This window comes from Mustela nivalis (genome assembly GCF_964662115.1).
Source record: "Mustela nivalis genome assembly, chromosome: 8".
Taxonomy (NCBI): domain Eukaryota; kingdom Metazoa; phylum Chordata; class Mammalia; order Carnivora; family Mustelidae; genus Mustela; species Mustela nivalis.
Window position 1 is genome coordinate 100,260,135 of NC_139027.1, and position 12,817 is coordinate 100,272,951.

Genomic DNA, 12,817 nt, shown 5'->3' on the forward strand with positions numbered 1-12,817 from the left:
TTATCCTCTCATTCCTTAGTCACTATAACAGTTCCATAGCAATTCTCTTCTGAATTTTAATCTATCCCACAGATAACTGTGGGATAGATTATCTTTCTAGTTATATTTTTAATCACAGTAAACTATTGTCTGGAACATACAGTTGTTCATTTTATCAATATTGGGTTGAAATTTGTAAGCCTGATGTTGAAGGCCAGTTGGCAGCTACCTCTTTTAGAGGGTGGTCTGCATTTTCTTCTTAACATTTTCCTTCTTCACCTGACTGCCTTGCATGGCCTGCTATATAATCAGCTTCTTTTCCTGCACATAGAACTTGCTGATTACTACTCAGTGCTTCCTGCCTTGAATCCCCTCCTGCCTTCTCTCTACCACTTCATGTCTGTTGCCTTCTTGAACAGCTCTCCTGTAACTGTGAGCCAATTAAGGTAACACTTTATTCTGCATACCTTTTAGAGAGAGTTTACTTGCATATTTTGCTTGTGTACACTGTAATCATTTTGTGTAATGTGTATGTTTTGTCTCTCCAAGCAAGTTACAAATTGTGGAGCATAGACATTGCCTCCAAATGTTTTAGTCCTTTCTATTTAACACAGGGTTCAGTGTGGAGTGGTGCTCAGGAAAGTCTGTTACACATTTAACAAGGAGGCACTGAGTGACCTTTAGATGTCTGGGTGGAGTTTACACCTTTTCTGCCAGCACCCTCACCATTCCATGGTAACTTAGGCCTTCTTCAGAATTGGTTTCCTTAAGTACATGTGCTCAAGCAGAGGTACAAATAAAACTTCAAAATAAATCACTTCCATAGAAACTGGCATCCCTTCTCAGTAGATCAATTTAATTGGATGTCACTTGACAAAGGAGAAGCCAAAAATTTCAGATCTTGAGTAATTTATAATTCAATTATAGTAACTTGTGAACACATATCCTTCAAATGGAAAACATCATTTAATTTTTTGTTGCTATTATTATTGTTTGTTTCTTTTTCTTTAGAAGTGTGGACTAGAAACTTAGCAGTCTTATAAAAATTAGAACTTTCCTATAACAAATGCATTATTTCTTTTTGTCTGAAGATCTTAGTTCGAAGAAGCAGCAGCCCTGCTGAATTGGATTTAAAAGATGATTTGCAGCAGACACAAGGAAAATGTAAGGAAAGACAGAAGAGTAAGTTCCAGGAATGGCAGTCTCTGTTCGTCCAACTTTAGAGTCAAATCTATTTTGTTTCCTTCTACTTTCTGACTTGTATGGTATCTTATCCTTTGAAGAGACATGGCTGTGGAGTGGGACATCTTTTTTCCTGGAATCCCAGGATTGGTGGATGGTTAGTCCACATATACAGTAAAACAGATCCAGTCTATTATATGTGCCATAGAAGCCTGTCCTTCCACCCTGGGCCTTCGTCCAAGTGAGAGGCACAAGCAAGACCAGTGGCTGGTTGAGCAGACAGACCCAGAAGGAAAAACGATCGTCCCCAGGAAGTTCCCACAGGCTAGGGGCAAAATGCTTCAGAAGTACACTGAAGTCAGTGGTATAAGTATTTAAAAAAATGAAATTTGATTCAAATCCTTAGAGATGTTATATACTGTATGCAAACTGTGCCCCTAATAATCTGTTTCCCTGAAGTCAGCTTCCTGCCTGCCCCCTTCTTAGAAGCGTAGAAACAACTGCAGATCTAGGGTAGTTTGGTAGAGGTAGAGGAGTTCCTCTTAGGCTCTACCTTCAGACCCTGTTGGCTTAGAGTTCTATGGCAAATGAAGTAGGGACCTGACAGGTTGGTTACTGGGGCAGCTTTCAGTTTACCTGGTGGCTGGGACAACTTGCAGCTGTTGGGACGTGAAGAGAGGACAGCAGATTAGAAGCAGCAAGGCTGAGGGACTGTCAGCAGCGAATGCAAAGAGCAGACAGAAGAGTGAGCCGACAGAAAGGGTAGACACATAAAACTGGTAAGAAGTAGACAGAAGACTTGGAGGAGCAGACTGTCTAGGTCTGTTTTGTGTCAGACTAAATAACTCTATTAGGCTTTAATAGCCTTTGAAAGCATCATTGTATTATGACAAATTAGAACTTTTTAGTGTCTAAGGGGAAGAATTTCTTTTAGAAAAAGTCTTTTGCAGTTGGACACCTTAACTCCTATGAGCCTGGGTGATTCACTCTGGGTTTAGGTCTAAACCTTAAGCTCAAGGTAAAAAACATCCTTAGGCTATTGCGGCTGGTAGAATAAACGTGAATTTGTGGTGAAAGGAATTTCCATCTTCTCCTTCCACCTGTGCACATATCGTAGTTGAGTCGGTTGCAGTAGAAAGCTGAAGGACTTGATGTAATCTTTTGGGGATCTGAGATAATGGAATTGAAGCCTCCCTTGAAAAGACTGTAACTTCGTGGTAGGTAGGGGAGCTCATGATGACCATTAGTGCCCTGCATCTGGAGCTTTGTTTTGTTGACCAAGATCCCCACAATGTCAGCTTTTAAGCCCCTAGACTCTGAACAGTTCCTGCTTGTCAGCTTAGTTTCATGTTGGTAATTGGGAATATTCTGATTTCCAGCTATTTGTATCTCAGACTTCGGTTCTTCCATTGTGCCAGGTGAAAGTATCAGTAGTGACACAGCTCTGGGCTATAACAATGAGGCAGAGCTGTCTATGAGCCCATGGCCAACCTGTGAGGAAGACCCAGAACTGAATACTCCCACAGATGCTGTGACTGACTCCGATGCCCGCCATTGGTTACAGCTGAGTCCCACTGATGCTTCGAACTTAACAGGTAACTGCTCTTTGAAAAAGAGTCACCAGTGTTACCAGTTGGGAATCCGAGAGTTTCCTAGTTGCAAGAATTTTAGTAATCCTTTAGCACAATGATGGTGGGGTGCTACCTCTGGCCAAATTGCTGTGGCGGCCACAACCACCTGTTCATAATCAGTCATGAATTCTCAGAGTCCTATGTGGAAAAGATCCTAAAACAGAGGTCAGACATGGGAGGAAGCAAGCCATGCTGATGCCAACTGACCACCATGGGAGGGAGTAGTGAGTGATATTCATGCCAAGCCTTTGCCTTCCATGACCAAATTTGCTTGACTTTGGAAACAGAGAAGAGTGATTTATCCAACTAACACATATCACAAATCCAGAATAAGTCAAAGAGTCTGAACAGCTTATAGATTAAAATTTTCTTTAATTTTTACAATAAAATGCTGTGACCGGTATGTAAGTAATAAATGGGCCATAGTAATAAAATGATCACCAATGAGCTTACTACCCAACTTAAGAAATAGAATGGCTCCCACACCAGTTCTCTCTAGGCCCTTCTCAGGTCTCTTCACTTCTTTTGTCATCTGGTCACCCTAATTTATTCAGTAATAATTCCCTTGATTTATCGTTTAACCACATATATCTGTATCCTTAAACAATATATCATGTAATTTAGATTTTAGACTTCTAAAAAATAATATATTCTGTGTTTTTTTTTTAAATTCAAATGTACTTCAATTCCATTTGGCTTTATTATTATTCAATTTTTAGAACCCTAATGCACAACATCAAGATAATACTGTTTTTCAGTTTACAGCACATGTTCATTGGTCCACATAGCCCCTTTTATTTTACTTTGATCTTTCATCTTTTATCCTCAGTCCCTTTCCGCTTACATCACCCAAGCTAATGTGTTTACTATAGATTTATAGTGTGATTGTATTCTTTTTTTCCCCATTTTATTTTATTTCTTTTCAGTGTTCCAAAATTCATTGTTTATGCACCACACCCAGTGCTCCATGCAATATGTGCCCTTCATAATACCCACCACAAGGCTCACCCAGCCTCTCACCCCCCTTCCCTCCAAAACCCTCAGTTTGTTTCTCAGAGTCCACAATCTCTCATGGTTTGTCTCCCTCTCCGATTTCCCCCAACTCACTTCTCTCCATCTCCCAATGTCCTCCATGTTATTCCTTATGCTCCACAAGTAGGTGAAACCATATGATAATTGACTCTCTCTGCTTGACTTCTTTCACTCAGCATAATCTCCTCCAGTCCCGCCCATATTGATACAAAAGTTGAGTATTCATCCTTTCTGTTGGAGGCCTCATACTCCATTGTGTATATGGATCGTATTTGCTACTTTTCTCCTGAGTATTATATTTTTAAGATTCAGAGGCATACTTTCTGGATCTGCATCCAGGCTTTGCCAGTGAATTGTTGGGTGGCCTTGAGCAAGTTACTCTCTCTGTCAGTTTCTTTTTTGTAAAATGTGGATAGTGATAGTCCCTATTATAGGGTTGTTGGAGGAATAAATATGAAAACACATAAGCCAGGTGCACAGAACAGTGCACGTGGAAGCGCTCTGCAGTTTTAGCTACACACATGTGCATGCATGCACATACACACACACGTGTGCTCACACCCACATGCACACACACACACACATAATCATGCTTATGTGCAGTTATCTTTTAGGAAGACAAAAACAAACTAGAAAGCACAAGTTGAGTACAAAGTGTTATTAAAATGTTAAAAATCATTTTAAAATTCTAAATGAAGGCTAAAATTTTGCCTCAGTTGTTTTTTAACCAACCAAACTTTGGTTTTCATTAATTATTTTGTAACATTTAACCAATTTCTAATGTTCTTGGAAATTGTTGATGGAGTAACATCAAAACCTCATAAAATTTACCTAGAAAAATGGTGTTGAATAAAATAATTTATCTATGAAATAGGTATGACCAAGAAATATGATCTTAATGTGTATTTAATGTGTGCATTTTAATTTAGAATAGATCATGAACAAAGAAGAACAAGCCACTTAGCCATAAGTGAATAATGCATTCATTGCCTTAAAATACTGCAGTGTTGTCCTTAAGAGACAGTGGACATCTTTGGTTTATATATTCAAAGCTGCCAATGGTAGAAGCTTTGCAGAGTCAGTGAGAAAATGAGCAACAAAATTTTGTGCTTAATTTTATAAATTATCGAGTAGCAATTTGTGCTTCTCAAATTTTTGATTCTTTTAAAAATGATTTAAAATTCTCTCTCTATATAATGATATATAGATATATGTAATAATTTTAAATAATAATACTGTAAATTTATAAGTGATTTGACAGTTCACAAAGAATTTTGAGGCATCCTTCCTGATTCTGGGTGGTAAGCAAGCCAAGTCTTACAAATGCTGTTTGAGGAATGGAGAAACCGAGATACAGAGAAATCATATTGTCTGGCTAGAAAGTAATTACCAAAGTTGGAACTGGCTTCCAAAGTGTTTTGACTCCAGTGGTAGCGCTATGTCTACTCCTTTCTACTACACTACTGTTCAAATTACAACTGCAGACTCTTTTAACTATTTGAGAATTATTTATACATTATGGAATAAATGGCTTCTTTGGGTCCAGTATACAGATTATCCAAGGGAAATCATCATTGTAATACTGTCAAAGGCAATAGTGAATTTTCAGTAAGTTGAATTTACTTAAACAAGAACAAGTTTTAATTATTTTTACTGAAAAGAAAGAAAATTGGGTGCCTACTTCTTTTGTCTGTCCTTTGGAAAGATTAGTTTTGATCCCATTTCAGAGTATGCATGGGATAGGTCAATTTAATAAACCTGTGTAAGGTAATTTTATATGATGCACTCTGTGTTGTGATTAACTTCTCCAAATACTTTGTTCTTCTTTGAAATACTAATATAGAGAATCAGTACGCTCAGTTCAATAGTTCATCTTGTCATCTGTGAAAAGGACAAACTGTAATATGATAAGGTTTAAGGATTATCACAGTTCTGAATTTAACTTTATGTTCTTCAGAGAACAATTTCTTCATAAATGTGCAAAATAAAACTCACGTTAGCCTGATCTTTAGGACATGCAAAGAGAATGATCAAACAATTTCAGTGTATTCTTCTTTCTCATTGAATAATCCTACAATCCTATCAATGTTTAGGATAATAAACTGCTTCTAAAATCTTGAATTCCTTCATCCCTGGCAAGCTAACAGTATTTGTTTTCTCATTTACATGTTTGCTGAAAGTAACAGCTAAATTTATTTTTCTTCATTTTAAAATGGGAATTTGTTTTAATCAAGTATGGCGAGACATGAAGACATGGAAATGATTGTTGTGAAAAAAGTTTATACTCATAGGTCCATAGAAAGCGGGCCATGGTATGCCTTGCTGGGGTAGAGGGGGATACATGGGGAAGCATCAGGTTTGGTCAGGAGAGGGGAGAGAGAAAGAAAGAAGGAGACAGAGGCAACAGCCTTTATTGTTGTTTCAAGGCAAGGCTGGTGAAGCACATTTAGGATTGGCTAGTTTGAATAAATTCAGCTGCTTTTGGAGCATTGACTGGTTGCCTGGTTCTTGATCCTGGGGTTCTTGGGCTTTGATGTGCAGCAACTAGATAAAGGAGGTAATTGGGAAGTATGAGTGTTATTTTGGTGGGTTTACATATGAAAGACACAGGAACTATTTGCTATCCCTAGAAGTTAGCTAACCCCGGGAGGGGCAGTCTCTTCCTAGTCAGGAAAACCCTAGGTGGCAGAGCATCAAGAATACAGAAAATAATAAAATACAAATAATACATACATGAATTTTGTTATGTCCAGGTAATGATTGTAGGGGGGAATGTTTATGACTTTATAGCTAGGAAGCAGTATTGCTGTTGACTTCATCAATAATTTGCAATCTAGAAATACTGATATTTATGCTATTAGAAGTAAAAAGATGAATAAGTCATAGCCATGTCTGATTTAAGAGCTTACCAAAAAGACAGAAGGCATTTATTCTGATGGCCACAAGCTGTGTGATTAAGTGTTAAAGAGTTTTTTAAAGAAAGTTTTAGTCACAAGGATAGATAACTAAAACTAATGGAATGGAATATAAAATACATATTGAATCCACACAGGCATGGAATTGTGAAATATGAAAGACTTGGCATTTCAGCTCTGACAAGGAAAGAAAATATTGTTGAACAAATGCCTGTGGACAAGGATTCAGCCATACGGAGAAAAATTAAATAGAATTCCTACCTCACACCATGCTCACAGATGGATACAATACTGAAATGTGAAAAGATTTTAAAATTGTTAGAAGAAAACATTTTTCTAAAAACACATCTAAGACCTTGAGTTAGGGAAGATTTTCTTAAGATGGAAAAAGAAAAGCTATCAATCATTATCAATCGATATCAGTAAGATAAATATCAATCATTAAATTTAACTTTAGCATACTTAAAATTTTTTCATTATCAGAAAAACTTTAAGAATCCCAAGGGTTTGATGAACTCCAAAGGTACAAGCCGTCTTTGATGCTCTTTCCAATTTCCAGGTTCCTGTCAGGTCAGCAATACATTTTAAGATCAGGTTTGTTCAGTAAGATATTGTATCAAACAGTTTAGTTTATTTGGAGGAGGCTCCTTGGTATCCCCCACTGGAATATAAGCTTTAGGAGTGGGACATTGTTGGTTGTGGTCACAGCAGATTCTTGGCTCCTAGAATGGTGCACTGCAGGAGAAAACATTCAGTAAATACTTGAATCAATAACTGAGTAAGCTTTAAGTTGCAAGCTACTGGTTTATTTGTTTTGGTTTTGTCTTGTTTTCAGTTAAAAAGAGCAATTAAATTTTAACCTTTTTTAAGAATAAAAAGTATGTAAGATTCAGTTTCTAAATCTTTTCCATTTTGTGTATTTATCAAGTCCTGCCTCCAAGTGTTATGGAAATCTTTTCACCACTTGTACTTTTATTTATAGTTGTGCATGTGAATTACATTCCCTGTTACCTGCCACCAAAACTCTTCTCGCAGGAACAAGGTTTGTGAGCATTCTCTGCCGTTGTGCATACTTTCAGCATTTTCACTAGGCTTTGATCTACTTTGAAGACATGAAATAGTATAAAGAAAAATAACAGTGATAGACTATGATGGGGTTGGTTACTCACCTTCTAAAATCTTTAAAATGAACAATATATGCTGGAAAGCAGATGAGGAAGAAGAGGAGAGCCAGGCTATAAGAACGCCAACTTGCTACTTCTCCACTTTTGATCAAAATAGAGGCCTGATTTTTCTAAAATCTTTAAAATGAACAATATATACTGGAAAGCAGATGAGGAAGAAGAGGAGAGCCAGGCTATAAGAACGCCAACTTGCTCCTTCTCCACTTTTGATCAAAATAGAGGCCTGATTTTTCTGGTCCCAGAATGAAGGTGTTTTATTCAAGCCTTTGGATTTGTGCCTTTTGTTTAGTTTTCAGATTGAAAGAGAAATTCATCTGCAAATTTCTGCTATGCATCTGCAAGTGTCCGCTATGTTTCTTCAACATTTTACCAAGTCTGTATAAAATTGCAACCATGTGAAATCTCCAAGGGCCCGTTTTACCAATTACCAGAACATTTCATGGCTAAAATCCTTTGCATATTTGCAAAGTTCTATATGAAGTATAGAACTCTGCTAAAATCATGTGTGTTTGGAGAAAGATGATATGATTTTGTTTGAGAGACTTTCCACTTTAATAATTTTTAAATGGCTCTATACCATTTAGTAATAATGAAACAGAACAATACTAGACTAGCATGCTAGCTTACTCATAAAAAAGAAAATAAACTAAATGGTTGGTATTTTTAGGGTGAACATGAAATTTTCTGAAATCTCTCAAATCCCCATTTTTAATTAAATGCTGCTTCACTGAGGAACCATCTACATGTAAAATGTCAGCATCTGTTCTGTTACTTATGCCATGAGTGGAATAATTTGGGGCAAAAACATTTCAATTCTTTTTTCAAATTTCACAGTAATTTTGAGTGTGTAGTCACTTCAGATACTACTACGGGTCTCAACATACTTTAGTAATGTGGTAAAGGATGTTTCCTAGGATTTTATCACTGAGGTATACATTTTTCTGAGAGCAAAGCAGTATTAGAAACTTTCTACATGGGGTTCTTTCATAACTGAAGCTGTATTAGTTGGCAGGTAGCAGAGACATACAGGTATTGAGGTACCTGGTCTACATTTACTTGGAGTTGTTACTCAGTTGGAGTTCCAGTGTGACTGGAATGCTGGGAGCTGATCTCTCTTTGGATGGCTGCATTTTGGTTGGTAGTAGAGGATGAAACAAAACTATAAATCATCTAATCCCCTTTCTTTTTTCTTTTTTTTCTTCTTATCCCACAAGAAATTAAAGACATAATGACATTCTTTATGAGAAAAATAAATGCCATATTATGCCATTTGTTCACTTGGGGGTTTATATTGATTTACAAGCATTCATTAAGGCTTCAGCATAAGTTCTCAGACTGACAGATGCACTTATTTTACTGGTTAAACATTAGGAAGGGGTCGTTCTTCTGAGGCTTTCTAGAAGTCAGGAACCTAGAAGGCCCATAATTAGGATGTTGGTGTCTCTAACTTCTGTCTTTCAGGCACAGTATGTAGGAATTCCAGCCTGGATTATATCTGCACATTGTAATGTGTCTCCTCAACTGATTATATATGATATCACTGTGGGGAAGTACAGATGTGTTTTCCTCTAAGAAGGAACAGAGCTTCTGTGTTCTGGAAGGCCTTTCCATGACACTGTGTGCCATCCTTATTAAATCCTTTGTTCAGTGTCTTGGGATCTTTCCATAACTAATATAATAAGCTATCAACAGCTGTTGTGGGTGCAGTGTTGGAAGGATACAGAACTGGTTTTGGATCTGCACTGGCTCCTTGTCAGCTTCATTCCTTGCTCCTTGTTGGCTACTTGATTTCCTCATATCCATAGATTGTGTTTCAGTTTCTTTGATTAGGCCCTAAAAACACCAACAACTTATATACTGAAAATGACACTAAGTGGGTGTTGATAATTGCCCGTAAATCAGTCTGTCTCCACTTGGGTAAGGAACAGAACTTTGGGAATGATTACGTTAATGTATGTTGTAAGACAATAGATGAAGGGGATTAGTGGTGGAGGTGAGACACAACTCTTTTTAAACTCCCTCCAAAGGTTCAGAAGACAAGCAAATCGCGGAACTGTCTAGCTGGCTCAGTTGGAAGAGTGTGCTGACTCCTGATGTTGAGGTTGTGATTTCAAGCCCTATATTGAGTGTAGAGATGGCTTAAATAAAAAAAATAAATAAATAAACTTAAAAAGAGAGAGAGAAAGTAAAGGTGACTTAAGCAGGAAGCTGAAAGTAAGCTGTTAGAAATGAAATCAAGTAAGTCGGCAACTACAATAAAAACCATGGAAACTTGCAGTTAAAATTGGAAGCTCTTGGGTTAGATTGAAGAAATAAAGTCCTGCCATATGATGTTTATGAGAGGTAACCCTAATACATGACGTACAGGAAGATCCCAAGTAAGTAAACAAATCATGGGTAACATGGAAGAAAGACAGACTGGTGAGCTAACTGTATGTATGTCAGTCACATAAACTTTAAGGCAGAAATAACTTATTAGAGCAGTAATTCTGAATTTATATGAACTTCATAGCCTCCAGATGCATGAAGCAAAATTTGAGAGAATTATAAGGAACTACTGATAAAACCATAATCATAGTAGGAAATTTTAATGAGTTCTTACTAATTGACGAGTTAAGCAGAAAAGAAACATTGGAGGAGAGAAGTACAAGATACAATTAATCCTGATTGAATGGATATATAAAAAACATTGAAATTAAATAAAAAATGTGTAATTTTTAAAAGCACATGGAACATTTACAGAAAGTGACCAATTAGATGATTAAGTCTCAACATATGTCCATGCTTTGAAACTATACCACATCCTGTGAAAATGATGAAATAAATTAAGAACAAAAAGATAAAAGAAAATACATTAAGAAATTAAAAACTGCACTTAAAATAAATCCAAAAAGAAATTAAGTTGTGAATTAGAAAATATTTCAAACTGAACTACAGTGGAAGCTGCATACCAATATCTCTGGATTGTAGCTGAAGACTGATATGGAGGAATATTGATGGCCTTAGGTGTGTAAATGAGAGGAGAAAATTATTGATCTGTGTGTCCTATTCAAAAAATTAGGAAAAGAATGGCAGAGTAATAATATATAGAAGTTAATAAAAAAGGAACTAATAAAGCTAAGAGCATGCCCATATACACTAGAAAGCAAAAACAATCAAAAGCATTAATAAAATACACAAGTAGGCAAGATTAATCAAGGAAAAAATAATGAGGGTGAAAAGGAAACAGATCTATAAACTATAAGTTTTTAAAAATAATACAGTAGGTTAATTTGAAAAGATTTATAAAAATAAGGGACAATTCTGTGTTTACTGAAGCTTCACATAAAAGAGAAACTATTGTTTCCTGTTCTAGATATTAGAAAGAAAGCTCCCTAAATTCTGTTACTTACCTTGACAATAAAACCAGACAAGGTCAGTATTGAAAAAGAAAAACTAATCCATCTCACCTTTTTAAAGAAAAAAAAAAAAAGATTTTGAGAGAGAGACAGTGAGAGAGGTCATGAGAGGGGAGAAGGTCAGAGGAAGAAACAGACTCCCCGTGGAGCTATGTGCCTGATGCAGGACTCGATCCCAGGACTCCAGGATCATGACCTGAGCTAAAGGCAGTTGCTTAACTAACTGAGCCACCCAGGCGCCTGAATCTATCTCACTTAAAAGAGTATCAACAAAAGTCCTAAATAAAGTTTTAGCAAATGAAGCCCAAGAATATTGGGAAAACATCATACATACATCAGAACTAAGAGAAGTTCGCTTCAGAAATGCAAAAGCAAATAATAATAATGATGTGTGTGGGGGGGAAGCCTATCATTGAGAAAGACAGCTGACAAATTCCAGTTGAAGAACATTCTACGAAATACCTGATCAGTTGTCCTCAAAACAATGAAGGTCATCAAAAACGAGGACTCAGCCCAGAGGACATGAAGAAAACATGACAACTAAATGTAGTGTGGTATCCTGGATGGAATCTTGGAACGGGAGTGGAAAAAGACATTAGGTTAAAAACTAAAGAGATATAAAGTATGGACTTTACATAAATGTTTCAACATTGAAACATTCAACATTTATACAATGTTTCAACATTGGTTCATTAATTATAGCAGATGTATTATAAGGGTGTCAGCAGCAGGGGATGTTAAATTAGACATTGGTGTAATGTTAAGTTAGACATAAATCCACAAGGACAAGGATGGCAAGAAAAAATACATAGTGACCAATGTGACTAAGGCATCAGCAGACCTGAGAATACTGAATCCTGTGTCAGTACTACAGCTATTGCTCGTTCCCTAAAAGGGTTAGAAAATTGCCCGTAAGAGGTAGCTATAGAAGTAGGAGGAATTGGTGGGGTTAAAACCAGGAAGACTAAGTCTGTTTAAGAAATAGTTAGAATTTAATCCTAGAAGGAAAGCAAATAAATTGGGAGCTTTCTCTCCTAGAGTCACCAATACTGAGCTGGGTGTAGTGGTGCTATCTTAAAAACCAAGGAACTAAATAAGAGTTTGCATACTCTGAGCAGTAGAGTCTTTTTCCTAAAATTTGAGTTCAGGGAAAAAAAAACCCTAAAGATACATATGTCTGAGGTTCTCTGAGAACATGGTAAAACTCAGCAAATATCATACTTGTGCGCTATACTTCCAGTCAACTCTTTGTGGACCATTCTTAAATATGAACAGATAGCCAAGGATCCCCAGCCATTTGAAGAGGATGTTTAATATGAAAACTATGAGACAAATATAAGAATATGGGATGAAGTAGGGTGGAGCAGATCTTAAAAGGAGTCTGGAAAAAAAGGGGAGGAGAGTCTGTTTCATACATTCCTCAGGCAAAGGAATTCAGAGTGCACTTAAGCTTGATGAGCACTGAGTCATGTATAGAATTACTGAATTGTTATAAT

General features: G+C 36.7%; 1 protein-coding gene across 23 annotated transcripts in view; it reads left to right on the forward strand.

The window, feature by feature from the left end:
* The window catches only part of RALGAPA2 (Ral GTPase activating protein catalytic subunit alpha 2), a 328,431-nt gene that overhangs the window by 138,494 nt on the left and 177,120 nt on the right, over nt 1–12,817 (forward strand). For 15 of the 23 annotated variants that reach the window (XM_082743139.1, XM_082743124.1, XM_082743127.1 and 12 more), the window contains 2 exons: nt 1,071–1,161; nt 2,580–2,756. In XM_082743139.1, coding sequence (XP_082599265.1) covers nt 1,071–1,161; nt 2,580–2,756 — 268 coding nt within the window. The remainder of the gene's footprint in view (nt 1–1,070; nt 1,162–2,579; nt 2,757–12,817) is intronic. The other 8 variants (XM_082743140.1, XM_082743136.1, XM_082743122.1 and 5 more) reach the window with 1 other exon arrangement.